Source organism: Microtus oregoni, unplaced genomic scaffold (assembly GCF_018167655.1).
Source record: "Microtus oregoni isolate MIOR12 unplaced genomic scaffold, Mior012 000007F_ref0000211, whole genome shotgun sequence".
Taxonomy (NCBI): domain Eukaryota; kingdom Metazoa; phylum Chordata; class Mammalia; order Rodentia; family Cricetidae; genus Microtus; species Microtus oregoni.
The window spans coordinates 32,267,317-32,290,187 of NW_024543066.1; the positions used below are offsets into that span (position 1 = coordinate 32,267,317).

Sequence of the window (22,871 nt, forward strand, 5' to 3'; positions counted from 1 at the left end):
GTATTTCTTTTGTTTGTAATTCATTATAAGTTAGAATATTTGCAGAATTTTAAGGAAGTATGTTTTCAAGAGCTGTGAAAGTTGGAGATTTTACTATGCTTGCATGCTAAAGAGTTGCTTGCCATGGTGCCAAAAGGTTGAGAGAAGACACTAGACTCACCAGTCAGAGAAAAATGGTTTGTAGTCAGAGCGTTCGAGCTAGTGTGCCAGGTGACAGCTACACAGGGATAAATTATAGAAGAGGAACCCTGAGCTAGACGGTCTGGAAACGCTGATTAGTGGACAGTGGGCCTACCTGTTTTCTGCTTTGGAAGACTTTACTGTGTAGAATAGTCTCACATCGGCTGTTTTCTAAAGTGAGACCCAGTCTCTGATGTTTAGAACTGTACGCAAATGTCCCAGGATAGAGAACCTGGAGGAAAGACTGCAGTGTCTCTGCTGGGACCAGGTGCAGAGACACCAGGAATCAGTGGAGAATTGTCTCCTAGCACTTCTTTTCTCTAAATTGCTTTTGAAAGCCTGTGCTCTTGGTAAGGGTGTCTGTCATTTTCTGATAGTTAAGATGGAAGCCGCTGGAGCACCACCAGCACGAGATGGCTGTTTAGACTGTGACACACTCACGGTATCATAGTCACATTAAAGTAATGTTACTTATGAACTTATTGGCTTAAATGTTTATCAGAAAATTATGTGAAATGAGCAGATTAGAAAATATGCATGCCGCTGACACCAGTTTTATAAAAGTCGTAGTAATGCACTCATGAGTATATATCTCAGTGGCTCTGTGAATGTTTTCATTTTCACTCGCATGTGTACCTTTTGTTTTAACTTATGTAAAAATGAATGCTTTTAGGCTTTTATAATGAAGGGGAAATTTCTTTTTTAAATTAAAAATTACTTTGCTCTTTAATCAATATTTTCTTAACAAAAAAATCCTTTCATAGATTATTACATGGATGTCATCAGGGAAACAAATGTTGGAAAAGCTTCATAATCAACCAGTCTTAAGTGGTAAAAATAGTACTGCTCTTTGGCAGTCTTTGGACTCGGGTACTATTTAGTTAGATTAAGCTTAGTTAGGCTTATAAATTGGCATTTCTGTTGTGCTTCTCATGACCCCTCCCCCTTTTCACTAAGGTGCTGTTGCCAGATTTGTCCTCTGGGTATAAATTAAACATGACTGAAGTTCAAGCAATGGTAGAATTCTCCGTGGAGCTAAACAAGTTCTACAACGTGGATTTATTCCAAAGAGGGTATGCATTTTATAGTAAGAATTTAATTACAGATTTTTATTTAAGTATATATTTTAAAAATGAGCTGTATTCGGGTTATTATAGTCTTTAAGTAATTTCATTTAAGTAGATATTTGGGGATTATGCTCATGGATTTAGTGATAATGCTGAATGTTTTCAATATGTATTTGTGAATTTATATTGATCATTGAGGAGGTGCTTTAGTGAAAATGTCCTGTCTCATTTTTACTGTTTAAAAGCATATATGGAGGAAAGGTTGTTTACAAAGAAACAGCTAAACAGATATGCAAAGCATGCATAATGAAGCTTTGGAAGGTATAAGAAAGTGTAGAAATCAAGCAGGACATTTTTCTGGATTTGTCTATTAGTAAAGTCATTACATTGATATTAGCAGCAATAGGAAAACACAGCCCAACACTGTTGTGTAGCCTGAGGCGTTTCTTCCCCACTTAGATCTCCATTCAGAGAAAGCCATATCTTTGATGCTCTAAGGAAAAGTACTTCACAGTGAGCCAGGGTAAAGCAGTTAGCTTACCAAGATAAAGGATAATGTGCTCTCAAGAGTCAGCATTTAAGAGGAACAAAGAATGAGAATTGTTTAGGAAAATCACAGTTCATACCCAAAACATGGATGTGAGCTTCTCAAGAAAAGTCTCATTTCAGTGCCAGTACGATCTTGTCTATATGATTCTCTATCTCCGTAGTATGTATAAAGTGTGTAATTGTCAATAAGTTTTAAAAATTAAGCACATCTTAAAATTTAAGTTAAAAATTAAAGAAGACTATATGAGCTGGTTTACTTTTTGTTATCTTAATTTTCTTTTGTAAATGAAAATTTAAGGTGGTTTCTGAGGTGCATTGTTTAGGTTTAATAGCGAGAAAGAAGTACTAGTATAGTGAATGTCAAGGTTACAAAGACCCTAAGCCTAAATAATCCTCTATGTGTGTGTATGCATATTCATGGCCTACAGAGGCCAGAAGAGGGCATCAGATCCCCTGGAGCTCAAGATACAGTTGGTTGTGGGTAACCTGACAGGAGAGCTGGGAACTTAACTTGGGTCCTCTGCAAGAGTACTATCCTCTCTTAACCACTGAACCATGTCTCCAGCCCATTTGTGTTTAGCAGATCCTTGTTTGAACAGTCTTTAGAAAAACAGTCATTATCTGTAGACAATTTTGGCTTTATACTGAAGTTTCTTAACTTTTCAGCAGCAAGCTAGAGCATAAGGTTAGGGACTTCTTCCTCCCTTTGTGTCCCCTTTTTCATCTGTCTGTCTTACCTCAGAGAGATAGGACTAAAATTCAGGTAAGACTTAAATAGGCAAAGGATAAAATGAAAGATTCTTTTAATAGGAAAGCAACTTAAGCTAAGGGTTGGAAATATGAACATTATTATTATTATATCTTGGTACATAGCACTGGCTGCCTTAAACTCATGACAATTCTTGTTCCTACGTCTTCCAAGTGCTGGGTATGTACCATCAAGAAATATGTCCTTTCTTTAAGGCTATGTAGGAAAGTGGTTGTTTTCTAGAGTTCTAGAGAGAAGGTCCTAAGGAAAGGCAAAGCTGTAGTATCTGGAGATGAGTTAATACTGTGGACTTAGGGTGAGTCATTTCCAAGTGAGAATAGAATTATTATTACTACTGCTATGAGTACTTTGTTAATGTGGCATCTTAGTTATTTTTTCTACTGCTGTGATAAGACACCATTGCTAAGGCTACTTATAAAAGAAACCATTTAATATAGGTCTTATAGTTTCATAGAATTAGAGTCTGTGGTGATGAAATAGAGGCGTGGCAGCAGAAACAGCTGAGCATTTAATATCTTGATCCTTAGGTTGGCAGCAAAGAGAGTGAGAATACACATTCTGGGAATTGGGCCCAGTCTTTTGAAACCTCAAAGCCCTCTCCAGTGATATACTTCTTCCACCAAGCCCTCATCTAACCCTTTCTAAACAGTTCCACCAACTGGGGACTAAGATTTCAAGCATACAGACCTAGGGAGGCCATCCTCATTCAAACCACCACACATAGCAAAATTTATGGTTGCAGTGTACTATCTATGGTGGTTCATGTGTATAAGTTCTAGCACTTGGGAAAGGGCACAAAGAAAAATTAGTGTTAGGCTGGCCTGAATTATATGAATGTTTCAGGCACGGGAAACACTTTTCAAAGACAAAAAGGGATTAGCACAGTGAGGCATCTGCAGTAGCTCTCAGCTGTAACTCTGAAGGCTGTACGGCATGCTGTGCTCTCCAGTGCTCACGTCCACAGCCTGCTGACTCAGTTCCCCATATTCCAGAAGAAACAGTGTAGCAAAACCTGGTAAAAGTAACTGGATCTATTTCTAGTCTAGCCAAACAAGAAGAGAAGAGAAAAAAAAAACTAATTCCACTATTCCTATGTCAGTCTAACAATTTATAGAAAGACATGAGACAGAGTTTAGAAGATATGTAGATCAATTGTAAGACAATTTGACTAACAGATCCTTTTCCCAAGGAGAAGGCCACTGGCTGCAGATTTCTGTTTCCTTCATCCTCTGTTAGGAGTCCATTTTTTATTGAGGCCCTAGGGGACAGTGGTTAAATGTTCTTAAAGGTCCCTCATTTTTTTGAGAAGCTCTTAGGTTTTACGGAATGTAGGTTTAAGATCCCCACTTTTTCAGGGACATAGAGTTCTTCGTCCTTATGTCCTTTCTTTTGGCAGATGGAGGGCAGGAAGTCTTTTGTATCTTTTCTTTGGAGATGTGCTTCAAGCTCAGCCTGCTTGCTAAGTTCAACCTGCTTCCTAATGACAACTTGGGCAAGGGAAAAGGGAGGGGTGGAGCAGGGTAGGGGAGTAGTGGGAAGTGGTTCATGACTAAGTATCTTTCTGTAGAATTTAGCCCACGTCTTGGGCTAGGTGGTTCTCATGGTCACAGGTGATCAATAACTACATAAGTACAGGAAGAGATGTCCTAGCTTTAAAAGAGTTTGTTTTTGAGAGGATTTAGCTTGTTTTTACCATCTTATTAAAAAGATGAAAATAACCTGCTATGCTTTTCTCTGCCCCACTCTGTTCTCATTCATCAGTAGGTTAGCCTGATTTAGTTCTCACAACAGAAGTCAAAAAATATATTTATGCCGGGCGGTGGTGGCGCACGCCTTTAATCCCAGCACTCTGGAGGCAGATGCAGGCGGATCTCTGTGAGTTCGAGGCCATCCTGGTCTACAAGAGCTAGTTCCAGGACAGGAACCAAAAGCTACGGAGAAACCCTGTCTCGAAAAATCAAAAAAATATATATATATATATTTATACAGAAGTTATAAGCCCCTTGAATTTGCATATTGTTTCTTCCATTGCATTCTGTTGGTTTAGAAAGTTACAGAACTTAGCTGCTAGCCTTTTGGACTCATATTTTATGGGCATTCTGTATGCCTGCTATGGCCATGGGCTGACTAGTCCATACTTTAAAAGTCCATACCTGTAATTGTTTTTGAAACATGTTTCAAAAACCACTTGGGGATCAGAGTTCTGTGAGCTCATGCCTATAAACTTCCTAAAAAGCATTTTGTCAATCAAAGGATGCCTACTTTACAGCCTACCTTAATCCTTTTGGTTAATTTTGAAGAAAAATATTTATCACCATTCTTTTTTTTTTTGTTTTGTTTTGTTTTTGTTGTTGTTGTTGTTTTTCGAGACAGGGTTTCTCTATAGCTTTGGTGCCTGTCCTGGAACTAGCTCTTGTAGACCAGGCTGGTCTCGAACTCCCAGAGATCCTCCTGCCTCTGCCTCCTGAGTGCTGGGATTAAAGGCGTGTGCCACCACCGCCCGGCTCAACATTCTTGATATAATCTTTGATTCATCTTATTTTAGGAGACCAGAAGCAAAGACTTTTTTATTTCCCCACACCCAAGTCCTCATCCCTCTGTAGTTCTGAAAGCCTGATGTAGCGTGACTGATTCTTTCTTCAGCCTTTCCTCTCCTGTTCCGTCCTACAGGGCTCAGCTAGTAGCAGCTGTTCATGATTGCTTTTTCATGTCCAAAAGTTTCTGAAGGCATTTCATTTTAAGTTATTATAGATAACATATTTTATCATTTCACACTATAAGTTACCATTTTCTCATCTTCTGTAGTTTCTTCTTTATTGTTCTGCCTCTTATAATTTAGATTGTCCATGAAGTCATTGTGCTTTAAATTTTCATTAGGTAACAATCCTAGTTATTGGTTTCTATATTTTTTATTTATTACTGTGGTACTGCAGCTATAAACAGCTAATAACAAGTACAGAACTTACAGTAGCATTGCATCAAACATGTGTTTCCACTCCTAAAGCTGTGGCCCAATAGTTTTGCTAAGCTGGTTTGGCTTGGCTAATCTTTGCTGGGTTCACTGATTGATGCAGTCAGCTGACAGGTTGAGTGAGTACTAGCTGATGCAGAATGACCTCAGCTTGGCAGACACAGCTTTCTTTTAGTTTTTCATCCTACATCTTGTCATGGAGTAGGCAAGGATCCAAAGAGAGAAAGAAACCATTCAGAGAGACCTCTTAACAGAATTTGCCAGAGGCACACTGTAGCATGTACATATCTGTATGCATACATACAAACAGATGAATAAATGAAATCAAAAATTTTAATGCTATATGTACTTTTGTGTGTGTGTGTGTGTGTGTGTGTGTGTGTGTGTGTGTGTCTATCTGCCTGCCTGTGGGCACTCATGTGGCACAGCACATGTGTGGAGATCAGAGGACAGCCTGCGGGAGTCAGTTCTTTCTTTTCCAGATACAAATCTCAAACCACCAGACTTGGTAGCAAGCAGCCTGCACCCACTGAGCCATCATTACCACCTACTACCTTGTTTTCAACACTTTTGGCCTCATACAGTTAAGTTTAGTTCCAAAAGAAATGTATCATAGAAATGCATTCTTATTCTATTAAAATTTACATTCACATTGTGCATTTGATTTTCTCTTAGATTTTTTTTTTTTTTTAAAGGCTATAATGCTCAAGTGGTGCTGTGCCCTTTTTGGATACATTACAGAACATTACAGTGTCTGGCTGCTTCTTTTTGTAACAAGATTTGTTCCAGTGCTATCAGCCTGGCCGGCTCTTACAAAGTTTTCTATAACCTAATAGATAGTGTCCTTTGAAGGTCTTTGCCCAGAGTGATTATTTTACTAGGCGTTTCCAAACAGTGTATTCTAATTCTTACTTCTTTTGTCATTATTACCTGGGATTCTAAAAAGAGAAACATTGCTTCCTTAACTTGTTGGTTACTCTGAAGTGCAGCCTGTATAGAAAAGGCATAAGGTTTTGTTTCTCTTATTTAGTTATATTCAGGGTTTTGTGCCTTAGTCTCTTTCAGTTATAGTTTTTATTTAATGGCAGAATGAACTCATAGAATTCTTAGCATGTTTAATGATATTGTCTCATTTTTCTCTTTTATAGTATCTAATCGCTGTGTTCTGAACCAGTGATTATAGGATACAGTTGGAATTGGCTTTTCTAACAGTATTTTCTTTTCTTTCTTTTTCTGGTGTTTTTTCTCTCACATTAATCTCTGCTTTGCTGGTGATAGTTATTACCAAAAAATCTAAGTATGAAACAAAGTGATATCCTTATTTGCTAATTAAGCTAACATTTTATATAAAACTAGGCAAAATACTATGACAGTGTGTGATAGTGCTAATTATGGGAATACTAAACAGGGTGGAAAACTAGGCATGGGCCAGATCCAGTCCTATCTGTTGGTTCACTGTATAGTTGCTTTTCCTAAGTACAGGGAAGAGTAGTCACAACAGGGTGCATGGCCCACCATTAAGGAGATGTGTATTACTGAACCCTTGCGCTCATTGGTCTTTGATGCAGAATGTTTAGGTAGTGTCCTATCCTTTAGAACTATCCAGTAGGTTTTCCCTAATGTATTCTAACTGGGACGTTTTCATATTTAGAAGAAATATATAGTCATGGTTTATTATAGGATATAATGTTATGTTTTGATATAGAAAATTTTGAAGCTATTTAAGTTAGTGAGGTTGGCTATTGCCTCACCTGCTTATCTTTTAGTATGTTGTAAAAATAGTTAAAGTTCTTTTGAAATTTTGAAGTATGCAATACATTATTATTGAATGGTCACCATACTGTACAATCTCACAGAGACTTAATTTTCCTTTGTAACAGAAATGTTGTATCCTTTGACCAACACACTCCACCCTCCAGGCCTTTACCCCACCACTCACCCTTCCTACCTCTGTCTTCTACTAGCATGCTGCATGCCTCTTTCACAGGTTCAGCTTTTTGAGATTTCACAGATAACTAAGTTGACGTAGAAGTTGTTGTGCCTGGATTATTTAACAAAGCAAACTGCCTTTCAGATTCATTCGTGTTACTGCAAATGACAGTTTCCTTTAAGAGCTCATTTTATGGTGTGCACTCCATTTTCTTGTATCGTCCATGGGTAAACAGCTTGCCTACTTAATTGTTGTGGGTAATGCTACAGTATGTGAGTGCACATAGGAATTTCAATTGCTGATCATATGATCATACTATTTATAGCTTTTTTGGGTAACTACTCTATTGTTCTCCTTGATGGCTGTGATAATTTGTATGCCCACCAATCATTTACAGAGAGGTTCCTTTGGTTCCGTAGCCTTACCAATCTTGTTCCTTTTGATATTTGTGATTCTGTGATAAATAATTATGAATTTTATTTAGACTTTATGAGTTTTTTTCCCAGCTAACATATATTAAATGCCTACCTTTGTGTAAATTGTTAAATATAGGATTATAGTTGGACACTTAATAAATAGTACTGCTTCAGAAGTTTAAAATGAAATATCGCCTAGTGTTTGTTTAGTCTTAATAAGCTTTTGTATTACATACTTATGTTTAAAAATTGCAATATTTCACTTAATATTTAACCATATTCTTCACATGGAAGGTTGAAAAGCTCCTAGAAAACTTAGCTGTGTGATTTGAAGTTTGCTTCTGTCTCATTAGAAAACAAACAACCTATCAGGTTTCATCCCAGTGAAAATGGATATTCTCCCTCTCCCAACAAGCATTAGTTACCAATAACTGTTTAGCTGTAGGTAGGACTTCATGTGTGCCTCCCTGTTTATGCTGGGATTCCAGTTAGCTGATCTTGTGCAAGTCATCATCATTATAACTTAAAGGGCTCAAGCTGGTCACACTAGTAATTTCTTTTCTCCCCCAGTAGTATGCATTGCACCTTCTAGTTTATAATAAGAGGAGTTTTGTTGTTGTTTTTCTGAGAAAAAGGCCTTTCAAAGTGAAGGCTGGCTTCAAAGTTATAATCTTTCTGCCCCAGCTTCCTGATTCTTGCATACTAAAATTTCAGATGTGTGTCAAGACCATTTTGAAAATCTATTTAAAATTAATCTAATGTCTTTTTCAAAGCCACAATTAAGAACATTTTCTTTTTTTTTTACATTTGTTATATTGTGTGTGTGTACACATATACAAGTGCACACTTACTAGCATGTGAAAGTCAGAAGACAGCCTTTGGAAGTCAGTTCTCTTTTGCCATGAAGGTTGTAAGCATTGAACTTAAGGAGTAGGAGCAAGTTCCGTTAGCTGCTGGCCCTCTTGTCACCCCAGTTTTATTATCTTAGGTGCATTTCTATCCCTGTAGGTTACTGTCACATTCCCTGCTGTAAAGTAGAAGCTACCATGTATACATTTGCTTCTGTTTCTGCTGTTCATCCTTAGTTTCTATTTTTTTCTTATTGTTTTTGTTGAGCTATGTTGTAGGAGCCCTCTTGTTTGTTCCTGGCTCCTCAGCCCTGAAATAATCCCTCAGAAACTATATTATTTGCAATTCTGTTTGGCCAATAGCTTATGCATATTTCTAGCTCACTCTTATCTCTTAAATTAATCCATTTCTATTATTTTATATTTTACTTGAGTCTCTTGGCCTACTGGCAAGGTTCTGGCTGGCAGCTTGCATCATTCTGCTCTGGTGGTTCTATGGCAGCTTTCTGACTCCACCTTTCTTTCCCCATGATTCAGTTTAGTTTTCCTACCTAGTTCTATTTCTGCTAAGCCACTGGCCAAAACAGATTCTTTATTCATTAACCAATAAAAGCAACACATATTCAGAAGGACTTCCCACATCATCTCCCCTTTTCTGTCTAAATAAAAAGGAAGGTTTTAACTTTAACATAGTAAAATTATATATAACAAAACAGGTATCAAGCAAGAATTACAGTTACAACATTTATATCTACTTTATCATGACTAAGGAAAACTATAACTATCTCTTCTTCAACTCTATTAAAGACTCCAGAAGGATATAATATTACCTAAGTAAACAGGAAGTACATTGTAAACAACTTCCAAAACTCTAGAATTCACAGAGATATCTTGCTGCCTGGACAGTCACCCAAAGTTCTTCTGTATTGTTGGAGCATCCATCTTCAGCTTACAGGCCCATAGATATTATCCAGCAGACTTTTCCATGAAGCAGGAAAGACAGTTCTGCCTATGTTGGCAATTTGTCAGTCACTTTCTTCTGTGTCCTGCAGAATGTCTTACAGACTCTTTCATGAAGCAGAAATCCAGAAGGATCGTCTCACCTTTAGGCAAGTTCAGCACTCCTTTCTCTGTGGGTCCTGCATGTCCAGTTCATACCGCATAGCATCAAGCAGTTCAGGCAAGAGCAGTTTCTTACCCAAATGGCTAAACAATGCCTTAAGGAGCCTGTTCAATGCCTATCTTCCTCTTGAAGTAGATGTGTCTCATTGTCATGAAAAGTGCCAATTTCTTAAAAACATTTTAAATGCCATATTCTGTAGTTTTTGAAAGATCTGAAGAATACCTATCCATCTGAAATACATCTGCACATCTAGAAAACCTAACTAACATAACTACAAGTTTGATTATTATAGATAACTATCTATTAACCTATATTTCTTAATTATACATTATATATTTAAATAAACTGAACAAACACAATACCCTGATCAAGAGCAGAAATACATATACACAGTATAAAAAATTAACCTTAAATTTGGATCAATAAACCAAGATCCATACCAATGCAAATCCCTATAGCTTATCCCCCTTTAAATGTAACAAACATTTATAAACAATCACTTCCGAGTTTGGGTGTAGGTCTCTCCAAACTGCTTCCTGCTTTTTGATGGGCGAAGTATTTTTGGGGGGCTTTCACAGAGATCTTTCAGGTGGTCTTGGTCCATCAAACCACATTAATCTGGAAGGATTGCTCAGGTTCTCATCCTCTGTGGAAACAAAAGAAGAACCTCTTTCCAAAGTAACATATTCTTAGAGCCAAATTCTGAAATCAAGATACCTTTAAAATATATTTTCTGGCTTAGCTTAGCAGCCCGTACAATGAAATGTCTCTCTGTACTTAGCTCCTTCACAGTCAAAAATTCAAAGAAAACACAATAATATGGCGATGTACTTCTTGTTAACTTTGGTAATATTATATCTTTCTGGAGTCTTTGATGGAGTTGAAGAATAGATAGTTATAGTTTTCCTTAGTTATGATAAAAGATAAAGTAGATATAAATGTTATAACTGTAATTCTTGCATGATACCTGTTTTCTTATATGTAATTTTACTATGTTAAAGTTAAAACCTTCCTTTTTATTTAGACAGAAGAGGAGAGATGGTGTGGGAAGTCCTTCTGAATATGTGTTGCCTTTATTGGTTAATGAATAAAGAATCTGCCTTGACCTGTGATAGGGTAGAGTAGAGCTAGACAGAGAAAACTGAACTGAATGCTGGGAGAAAAAAGGCAGAGTCAGGAAAAGTCATATAGCTCCACCAGAGACAGATGCTGGCTGGAACCTTGCCCACCTTGCCAAGCCATGTGGCAATGCACAGATTAATAGAAATGGGTTAAATTAAGATGTAAGAGCTAGCCAATAAGAAGATAAAGCGGTGATTTAATTAATACAGTTTCTATATGATTATTTCAGGAGTCTGGGAGGCCGGGAAAAGTGTCCTACAACAGAACTATATATTTTTCTCCACTCCCTTCACTTCCTTTCCCCTCCCCTTCTACCCTCTCTCATGGTCCCCATGCTCCCAATTTCCTCAGGAGATCTTGTCATTTTCTATGTCCCATGTAGTTTAGAGCCATATATGTCTCTGTTAGGGTCCTCTTTGTTGTCTAGGTTCTCTAGGATTGTGTATTGTAGGCTGGTTTTACTTTGCTTTATGTCTAAAAGCCACTTATGAGTGAGTACATATGATATTTGACTTTCTGGGTCTGGGTTACCTTACTCAATATGATGATTTCTAGATCTGTCCATTTGCCTGCAAATTTCAAGATGTCATTTTTTCTGCTGTGTACTACTCCATTGTGTAAATGTACCACATTTTCCTTGTCCATTCTTCGGTAGAGTGGCATTTATGTTGTTTTCAGGTTCTGACTATGACAAACAATGCTGCTATGAACATAGTTGAGCACATGTCCTTGTGGTACAATTGAGCATCCTTTGGGTATATATATACGCAAAAGTAGTATTGCTGGGACTTGAGGAAGGTTGCTTCCTAATTCTCTGAGAAATCCCCATACTTATATCCAAAGGGCCTATACCAGTTTGCACTCCCACCAGCAATGGAGGAGTGTTCCCTTTACCCCACATCCTCTCCAGCATAAGTTGTCATCAGTGTTTTTGATCTTGGCCATTCTTATAGGTGTAAGATGGAATCTCAGAGTTGTTTTGATTTGCATTTCTCTGTTGGCTAAGTATGTTGAGCATTTCCTTAATGTCTTTCAGCCATTTTAGATTCTTCTGTTGATAGTTCTCTATTTAGGTCTGTACTCCATTTATTATTATTATTATTATTATTATTATTATTATTATTATTGGATTATTTGTTCTTTTGATGACCAATTTCTTGAGTTCTTTGTTTATTTTGGAGATCAGCCCTCTGTCTGATGTGGGGTTGGTGAAGATCTTTTCCCATTCTGTAGGCTGTCATTTTGTCTTGTTGACGTGTCCTTTGCTTTACAGAAGCTTTTCAGTTTCAGGAGGTCCCATTTATTAATTGTTACTCTCAGTGTCTGTGCTACGGGGGTTATATTTAGGAAGTGATCTCCTCTGCCAAATGAGTTCAAGTGTACTTCCCACTTTCTCTTCTGTGAGGTTCAGTGTGTCTGGCTTTATGTTGAGGTCTTTGATCCATTTGGACTTGAGTTTTGTGCATGGTGATAGGTATGGATATATTTTTATTCTTCTACATGTTAATATCAAGTTGTGCCAGCACCATTTGTTGAATATGCTTTCTCTTTTCGATTTTATATTTTTTTGTTTTTTTGTCGAAAATCAGGTGTTCGTAGGTGTGTGGATTGATATCTGGGTCTTCGATTTGGTTATTGTTCATCTTTATATATGCTAAGTTTCTCTTGGTTTTAATCTATGCTAATATTTTGTAATTAAATAGCAAAATGTTATAGGGAAACTTGTTGAACTGTAGAAACTGGTAGATTTGGGCCATTTTTTTTAATATATGCAAACTGTAGAGATAGGAACATTTGTTTTAAAATGATATTCTTATTTTGATTTTAGTTTTTACCAAATTCGTGCATCAATGAAAATCCCACTGAGAATTCCCCACAGAGTAGAAGCCAGCTTGTTACATGCAACAGGTAAGTAAAAAATATTTCAAATTTAAAAATAATAAATTGAAGTAACATATTAGTCAATGATAGTATTTTGTAAATACTTCTACTTTTTTTCATCTGTTAGCATGAATTACCAGATAGGATTGTTCTGATTTCCCTCTTAATAAATTAGTAAAACAAGCTTAATTTGGTTTCTTACAAATGAACACATAAGAAAATATTTATGAAGATAAACATAGATATGTGTGGTATTAGTTGTGTAAGTTTGTAAGTTGTGGTTTAAAAGGATACACAATGAAAGTACATACATACTTGATTTACAATTCCTGGGCTATTGTATATAATGGAATTTTACAATATGCTTTTGAATTTTGCATTCTAGTGACTCAGCTTCTCAAATACTGGTATTTTAACTATATATCACCATGCCCAGCTATAGAGATACACTAAAAATGCTATATTAAATTATCTCCATCCTTCACATATAAACTACTTATGAATTTTTTGCCTTTAGACTTGAGTCTCATTCCTAGCACGTTATTTATATCCAAATATTTTCTACAACCTGAAAGAGTTAAAAACCTTCAGCACTTTGAATTCCAAGCATTCTGGATAAGAAATACTCAGTGTGTTATGTGTTTTTATTCCATGATGTTAGGTAGTGAAATGATTAGTTAAAAATTGTAAAGAATTGCCATGTAAACCTGATATTGTAGTTTTCAAAACATTATAAAAATAATATACCAAGACTCCAGTTATGCTGAACACAATGCAATCCTTTTGATATTTAGAGAAATTTACTGAAAATTAGAATTGTTAGTTATCTTTTTATCATACTGTAGATATTAACATGCTAGTTTGTATTAAATTTAATGAATTCTATTATTGTGTATAGAGGCATTTGATTTGCATCTTAGTAAATAAAGCTTGCCTGAAAATTTGAGAAGTACAATAGCCACAATGGCCAGCCACAGGCCAGGCAGTAGTAACACACACCTTTAATCCCAGTAGCCACACTAGAAACCAGGAGTGTAGTGGTACATGCTCTTAGTCCCAACACTAGAGAAGAATATAAGATGGGAGGAGACAGCTCTCAGTCAGTCTCATTCTGCGATTTCCTGGAGGCAAGATCACCATAGTCACTTGAGCAAGAAAATAGGCCACTAAATTAACAAGTTAGATGGTAATTTATTCAAATATACTCATGAAATCTTTATTATGTTTAAGATAGCAGTGCTCAATCCAAAACTAAAGGACTGTGTGATTCTTAACCTCATGGAGGACTTTGCATTTACCATGTTGAAAAGCTGTTTCTGATTCAGAACAATACATTGAGTATATACATGCTTTGACCCATTTCTAAGCCCTTTTGCAGATGTCATAGTGTAAAAAGAATAACATGAGAGTAGAGTGCTGGCCACCAAAGCTGACTACCTTGATTTTACCACTGAACACTAGTTACATGCTACGACACCATACCCACAAGTGTACAGGATTAAAATGCTAACTTAAAACCAATTTTTAGAAAAAATATATAGCAACTCTGCATTTGCGATAAATGTCTTTCCACCCCACATTGTGAGGAGCTTTGAGACCTAGTAAAAGATAGTTATGAAAAGCTTTAACTGATGTTCTCTCTACTGGGAAACGGTTGGTATTTCCCATTTTTATCTAAGAACAATGCAAATAGAATGTTTGATTTCTAGCTCACATGCTTAAAAGATTCCTGCTAGGTCTCAGTTCTCTAATCATGGCTGGATGAAGGAAGGGGAATAGAATAATTAGATAGGGTAAGAACTTGGGACATCCCCCTTTTGAGATTCATTTTAGATTGCTAAGGAATTCTTGATAGTATTTGTTGCTATTATGTGCTTGCTGTGGGAGAAGGATTGACATTGGGTCTTCCTCATTCTCTCCCCTACCATTTGAAGTATCATCTCTCATTGAACCAAAAGCTCACTAACCAGCAACTTCTGGGTCTTGTCCTATCCCTGTCCCCCAGAGCCGTCTTATAGGTGAATACCACCATGCCTGGTTTTTATGTGCATGGTAGGGAATCCAAATCAAGTCCTCATGCTGGCATAGCAAGCACTTTGCCCATGCGCTGGCTTCCCAATTTCCTGGAGATCTAGCTTATTGGTTTAGTCAGAGTTCTAATGTCAAGAGTTGTGAAGAATCTTAATATATGACCTTCTGCATTGTTAAAAATTCTTTTTTGTGTACTTCCTTGTGTTACTGTCCATCTTGTGAGCAGAAATAGTTAGAAGACCTATTACAGACTTAAACACTCATTGGCGACTTTGGAGGCTATTAAGTCTTAGTTTGAAGCATGGAATAAACATTTTACTGTCTAGTCTGATGAGAATGTCTCCTGCTGATGCAGAGGTTAGACAGATTTACATATATCTGCTGATAAAGATTGAAGCAACCAAAAACGTATGGCATGTGTGATATTCATTTGGCTAGTCTCCCCATCACTTCCATGGAACTTGAGAAAGTGAGATAAGTGATTTACAGCTACTGTCTGTGTGGGGAATTATAAAATCTTTTCACTTGTGTCTTCTAAAATCTGTAAAACTATAGCAGATTAGCTAGTTAGCCACCTTATGAGTGAAATAATTTCTCAGGAGAACACAAGAGTGTGTTTTCCAGAAAGGCAAATTAAAAATGTTCAAAACTGAGACAAATTGTTACTATGACAGATGCTGACAAGTGGGATTTGAGAATTTTTCATTGAATTTAATAGTGCAAAATTCATTAATCTTGATGCACAGTTGCATGGGTCAGAGACTAGCTAGAATGTGAATTAATTTTTCCTGTGTAAAAATTTACCACCCAGCTTAGTTTTAAGCACCCCATTCTCACAGTTTCTTTGTATTAGGAGTTAGCTCCATGCCTCTCGTTCAGACTCTCATGAATTGAAGTCCATTACTTCTGCTTTACACAAATTATACCATTACTTTTGCTGTATTCACAAACATTAATCCTGGTAACTTTGTAGGAAGAATTTATACAAGGATATGGACACCAGGATGTAAGAATCGGTGGGCCATCTAAAATTCTGGCTATAACAAAATAGACTGAATAGAAAATAAGGGGAGGATATGAATTAAATAAATATACTAAATGCCAAGAACTTGAGCTGTTTGCTAAAAAAGGAAGTAGAGAAATAGTAAATTTGTCTAGGATCATCTGCAGGTAGATATGGTAGTAGAGCATATAGAAATTCTCTGATAGGTTATTATTGTTGCTGTTATTATATCATGAAATAAGAACTGAAATTATTAGAAACTAAAGGCTAGAGCTGGGAAAAAAAATAAACTGTGAGGTAGTCACCTAGAAATGTGAGCAACAAGCAGGTTCAGAAGTCAGCATGACTTTAGATAAGTGGTCATCAATATAAAGCATAGCAAGTCCAAATAGTTGTGTACTGTTCCCCAGGCACATATGGCTTGTGGGTATAAGTATGGATTAAGCAAAGAGCTGGATTTAACAAAATTGAGATATTCAAACCAGTATATTAAAGCAAGAATAATATAGCCACACATACACATTATTCATATGTATGTATGTATGTGTATGTATTAAAATAAGATGTTTGATGGTTGGTTGGTTTTGTGGTTTGAGACAATCTCATTCAGTTACCAAGCTACATTGGAATTGTCAGTCCTTTTTCTTCAGCTTTGAAAGTCCCTGGGTTTCTTGGCACATGTTACCATTTCTGGATTCTCTTAACAGGGTGTGTATATGTAACAGGCTGTGATAGTGATGAAACAATTTAAAATGTGATAAGAAGGAACGTGGGCATTTGGAGGTAATTGCTGAGACCAGAAGAAGCCTACGAGTCATAGAATAACTCAGATGTCCCGAAGGGTTGTTAGACCTTGTTATCTGAGGAAGTAAGCTGGGAAGCTAGGTGTAGTTATAACAGGAAGTTGATTCAGACCTATATTGCAGAAGAATTGCAGTCAAAAGTAATGTAAAATTCTAGGAAATGACCATAGGAAAGAGGAGCTAAGGAAAGCTGTGGGCAGGAACACACAAAGAGGAAAAGCACCTAGAAAGTTGGGGGTGCAGGGTTTACCTGTCTGACTATTCATGAGGAATAATATATAAGGTAGTTTTGGAGGGAGTAATTCTGAATTAAGAAGCAAAATCTTTAAGAAATTAAGTTCTCGGTGACACAAGAGTGAGTGGGGTGGTCACTGACGTACAGTGGTCTAATGACAAGGTGTTTTTAACGGAAGACAGTACCTGACAGCATCAGTAAGGAAGAAGGACGCCCCAGTCATGGTGCAAAGTGTAGGAAGGGGCTGGAGAGATGGTTCAGTTTGTAAAGTACATACCATGAGAGCATTAAAGCTAACATTTGGATCCCAGCATTCATATATAAGGGTGGGCATGGCAGCCTGTAATCCTAGCACGAGGGAGAAAGACCAGAGAATTCCTGGAGCTCGCTGGCAAGCCAGTGTAACTGAATTTGTGAGCCGTAAGTTCAGTAAGAGACCTTGTCTTCAAAAACTAAGGTTTGAAGTGAGGGAGAAAGACACCTAAGAGCAAGCTTTAGCATTCATACACACTCCCAATCCTTCCCCCAACACACATTCACAACAAATACACATGTACAGAGGAACATATAGGAGAGGAAGTAGCCCACTGGAAAATCAGAATTATCTGGGGGCTTTGCATAGAATCTAGATTGTATTGAAAATTTCTTCTCCATCTCGGTTCTTCTCTAAAACATTCAGAATGGAATTTTGAGCTGTTGTTTTTCTTTAAATGTATATTCTGAAATATCTCAAAGTTACAGAAAATTATAAATACAGTTTAAAACCCACTTTACAAAGTATTTTATTTGCAAGTGTTTATGCACATTCTTTGTCCTGCTGGGTTTCCCTTTATGTCAAGGTATTCTCCTAATGTGAACATCTCAGTCCCTCTCACCTTGCTAAAGACTATGCCAACAGGTCATTTCAGAATGTCCCCACCCTCCTTTGACCAAAGTAGAGTGCTAAGCTGCCGCTGACTCTCTCGCTATCACATTGCCCATATGGAAATCTTTCATGAGTCATCTGGACTCTACACTGTTTCTCTCATGTATTAATATTTCTGGAAGTAAACGGGGTTTCGTAGGTTAAGAAGACAGCCCTACTTCGGATACCAGTCATAAGTTGAATGGCCAGCAGCATTTACTTCTAACCAACTGAGTTCAACTGTTTGCTAATTTTGATAATTCACTAGAAGAATCCACTTCATTCAAGAAAGTACATTTTTAGTATAGCTTTATTATTCTAACAAAGTGTCCTGTCATAGCCAGTCAAAAGAAGAAATGTATGCCAGCAAGATGACTCAGTGGTTAAAGGATCTTGCTATCAAATTTAGTAACTTGTTTAATCCCTGGACCCCACATCATGGGAAGAGAGAAACAGCTCCCTTAAGTTGTCCTCTGATAGCCACACATACACCGTGGCATGTGTACACACACAAGGGTAAACATACAGACATGCTAAGTAAATAAGCAAATCAATCAATAAATAACTTCAAATTTTTTGATAAATATGTAGGACTGAATATATAAAGTTCTATATATAAGCCTTCATTGTTTTCTTTCCATAAAATCAAGATACATTACCACCACTCACATGCCCAACCTGTGTAGATAAGAATTTGCAGTATTACAAGTCAGGGAAGCACACCCAAAGTTCTATATCAACAGTTTTTATTGATGTGTTATTAGATATACAGAATTGATTGAATTATCCCCCAACATAACTTCAAATCTCCGGTTCTTTTTCCTGCCTAGATAGTAACCTTACTTCATGTGACTGAAAGCTGGTTCTCTAACCCCATGTTTGTCTTCATCTTTGTGTGGCAACGCCATCCTGGGTCACCTTAGCAAAGAAATCTGAGATTGCAGAGAATTGGAGGCTTCTGCCCCAGTGACAAAGATAAAAAGCCAGCCTTGTTTCTTTTTACGTCAGCTGTGGAAATCTAAGTTGCCCCCTTTCTGTGTTTAACAGTGTTTAGTAAACTACAATTTCCTCACTTGCCTTTCAAGTAGAGAAAAGTCGAAAAGTCTATACAGGAATTTCATAATGATTATGGTGTACTTTTTACTCAGTTTTCTTTTTTATCAGAAATTACTTAAGTTTTCAGAAATGTTTTAACACTTCTGTATAAAGTGGGTAATGACAATGGAGTGATAGCAAATTATAGTACTTTAACGTGGTATTTAATTACTTGGACTGTTTGTCTTTTACCTCTCAGTTGTATATCTCATCTGTTTTAGGTATGACATTAGCCTTTCCAGCTTCAGTTCATGATGCTGTGGTTTGCAGTAAAACATTTCAGATCCTATATAAAAATGAAGAAGTTGTTTTAAATGATGTTATGATCTTCAAAGTTAAAATGTTGTTGGATGAAAGAAAGGTAAATATCTCTTCATTTCTACCTACTGTAAGACTTCAATCCATATTTGTAACATTTATAAATATTAGGCATCTTATAAATTTCTCTTTAGATTGAAGAAACCCTTGAAGAAATAAATTTTCTGTTATCCTTGGATCTACATTTTACAGATGGAGATTATTCGTAAGTAGGCTGGCTGTTCAGAGAACTAAACATCTTTAGATACTTGTGGCTTTATTTGATACCATTTTCATTTTTGGAATCTTTTCTCCATTCTTGCCTCTTTTAAAGTGGTTGTATTTGTTCTGATAAAGTCTATTGAGAAGCTTGGGACTACACTTTCATGCCTATATACCAGATAGTGAAATCAAACAAGAAGAAAAATTATGAATTTCTTCCCTATACTCTAAAAATACAGTTGCTATAGTAATAGGCACTTAACTGACTTCTTTTCTATTGGTCTTGGATGAATTTTTCTTGGCATTAGTTGTAGCTTCTCTGGGTGGGTCTGCATTGATACTCAAAATGGTCAAGACTGGCGACACTCGTGATGGGTGCTCCTAATTCCTCAATTTTAAACCTCAGAGTTCCTGAGACGCCAGTTACCCTGGACTTCCCTACACACCTAGACATACAATCATACATTCATTTAAAACGAGGATGATATTTCTGAGAGCTTTTCCTTAATTTAAACAAGTCTAACAAATACTTCTTGACAATATAATATACAGCAGTCAAAAGTCTGAATGTCCTCTTTATTATCATGGCATGATAATACTTTTATATAGTTACTACTGGTTTTTTTTTTGTACTTTTTAAAACCAAGTCATAAAAATTCCTTGAGTAGAAGAAGCTAAAGTTAGTAGGTAATTCAGTAGCTATAGGTAGTTATATGCTATACATGGATTTTAAATGGTGATCTGAATATAATTTTTATGACTTTTTCAGTGTTTTTTTTTTGTGTGTGTGTAAATGTGACAGACTATAATAAAAGTGCTTTTACTGACTAGAAAGTGGTTTGTTTATGAGACCAGATCTCACTATGCATTTAATAAATGTTCAGGTTCTCTAAGCAACACTTGAAATTTCATGCAGTAAAAATAATTTGACATACTTTGGGGAATTTATTATAGTAAGATTTGACCTTGTAAGAAATAGAATTCTCCCTGAAGTAAAATTTAAGATGGATATTAATTATTGAGCTATCAAAAAGAACTTGTTTTTATAGATATGTTAGTGAGAACATAGCCCGGTCATGCACTGTTAGAAAGCTGTGAGTAGAATCTGGCTGTTTTTATATGGTCGCCTCATCAGTCTGGTGCTTGTAAATCACTCTCATTGTAAACTGAAATAATTAAGCCTTTAAAAAAAGGTTTACATGATTTATAAAATATTAGCCTTTACTTAATACTCCCTAATTCCTTGAAAATGTACTGCATTTTTTGTAGGGCAGATGATCTGAACGCCTTACAACTAATAAGTAGTCGAACGTTGAAGCTGCACTATAGCCTCTCTAGAGGACTGCATCATCATGTGAATGTCATGTTTGATTATTTCCACCTCTCCGTTGTGTCCGTTACAGTACATGCATCTTTGGTTGCACTACACCAGCCACTAATAAGGTAAATCTATTGAAAATATGCTCCAACAAATAACAAACTGAAGTGATAAAGAATATTAAGTATATAACTATTGGTACATTTTCAAGAGCATGGGACCATTAGTATCAATAACATTATTACATAAGTATGGAATAAATGGAGTGATTTTTATAATTTAGTTAATTGACAAAGTAAGAGAATACAATACAGAAATAACCATGCAACCTTGCTTAGTCTCTACCTGGGTTAATTTTTAATTTATTTTAGTTTGTGGTGTGCTGTACTGTTAACTTGTTCCATGTAAGAGAATGTGAATGTATTTTTAGTGTTCTTTATCTCTTTCCTAGATCCTCTATTTCTACTTATTAACTGTCATACAACCTGTAACTCCAGCTCCAGGGGGAATCTGTCACCTCTGGGAGTAGCTGCATTCATGTGTACATACCTGCTCCACATAATTTAAAAACTGAAAATAAGTCTTCTGATAATATGTATTATTTTAGGTAACACATTTATTGAGTAATATTTTTTCTAACTATTTCCATGGGGAGAAAAAAATTATGTTTCATCATATAATCATGCTCTGTAGTTCATTAAATAAAAATTTTTAGTGATGTAGGCAGTAGGTAGAACTCTCAAATCTAAAAATACCCCTATAGATTTGATTTCTGAACTGGCTACAATTTCTAACACAAATCTTATTGTAACAGCTGTTATGGGTGACACTTAAGCAGTGAGTGCATGTGGGTGTGCGTGCGTGTGTGTGTGTGACAAATAACGTACACATAATCTGACTTATCAACTAAGAAGGTGAGCTATAGAATTGCCCTCAGAATTTGGTGGGGCCTGGAGTACTAAACACTTGCATGGCGTTTGTAAGGTCCTTGCTTCAGTTCCTAGTTTCTCAAAAAGAGACAGAAATAACCTCAAGTATTCCATTTTTTTTAAATATTTATTTATTATGTATACAATATTCTGTCTGTGTGTATGCCTGCAGGCCAGAAGAGGGCACCAGACCTCATTACAGATAGTTGTGAGCCACCATGTGGTTGCTGGGAATTGAACTCAGGACCTCTGGAAGAGCAGGCAATGCTCTTAACCTCTGAGCCATCTCTCCAGCCCCAAGTAGTCCATTTTTATTTTGTTTAGAATCATTTAATTTCAGAAAGCATACTCTATTTGACATCAGTTTTGTTATTTTTTTTTTATTTTTTTTTAAATTTATTTATTTATTAAGGATTTCTGCCTCCTCCCCGCAACCACTTCCCATTTCCCTCCCCCTCCCGTGTACTGAATACACAATCTATTATGAGCACATAGTAAATACTGCACGTTTTTATCACTACAATACAGTTTTAATTTATATTAGTTTAATTATCTTTCCATATGTTTATAAGTCCTAAATCTACGTGTTTGAAAAGAATTTGCATTTATGACTTATCTCTTTATGTCTTTTGTGCATTTCTCTTATGACCTATTATGTTTACTGATTTGTATGTGTGAAACATTTTTGCGTCTGTCTTTAGTTTCTCTGTTTTATCAACCTGTTATTCAAATAAGAAGCAGTATTTTTATAAAGAAAAAAAAAGAAATAACCTCAAGTATCTAGCCTTAGAGTCCTTATATTCATTGTACTTTTTTATGGATTTTAATTATTAAAGGATAATTTAAGAATACTATAGAACTTAGAATGCTGCAGAAACCCTTTTCATTTTTGCAATTTTTCTTCTGTGAATATCCTACATGAAAATAATTGTTCAGACAGTAATAGCATGCCTCCTGTTCCTCCAGCTTTCCTCGCCCTGTGAAGACGACTTGGTTGAATAGAAATGCACCAACACAAAACAAAGACTCAGCGATTCCTACTCTGGAAAGTGTAGTCTTTGGTGTTAACTACACAAAACAGTTGTCGCCAGATGTAAGCATTGAATATGTGTATAACCTGTTTCATATTTTATTTTCCCCCTATTTTAAAAGAAATGTTTTTTAGTATTTTATCTGTA

The 22,871-nt window shown here is 36.3% G+C and overlaps 1 protein-coding gene across 6 annotated transcripts in view; it reads left to right on the forward strand.

Annotated features, from left to right (window-relative positions):
• The window catches only part of Fam135a (family with sequence similarity 135 member A), a 74,159-nt gene that overhangs the window by 14,704 nt on the left and 36,584 nt on the right, over positions 1–22,871 (forward strand). For all 6 annotated transcript variants that reach the window (XM_041655782.1, XM_041655786.1, XM_041655785.1 and 3 more), the window contains 6 exons: positions 1,138–1,253; positions 12,804–12,883; positions 19,149–19,288; positions 19,380–19,450; positions 20,716–20,889; positions 22,660–22,786. In XM_041655782.1, the coding sequence (XP_041511716.1) occupies positions 1,177–1,253; positions 12,804–12,883; positions 19,149–19,288; positions 19,380–19,450; positions 20,716–20,889; positions 22,660–22,786 (669 nt within the window). In that variant the 5' untranslated portion in view covers positions 1,138–1,176. The remainder of the gene's footprint in view (positions 1–1,137; positions 1,254–12,803; positions 12,884–19,148; positions 19,289–19,379; positions 19,451–20,715; positions 20,890–22,659; positions 22,787–22,871) is intronic.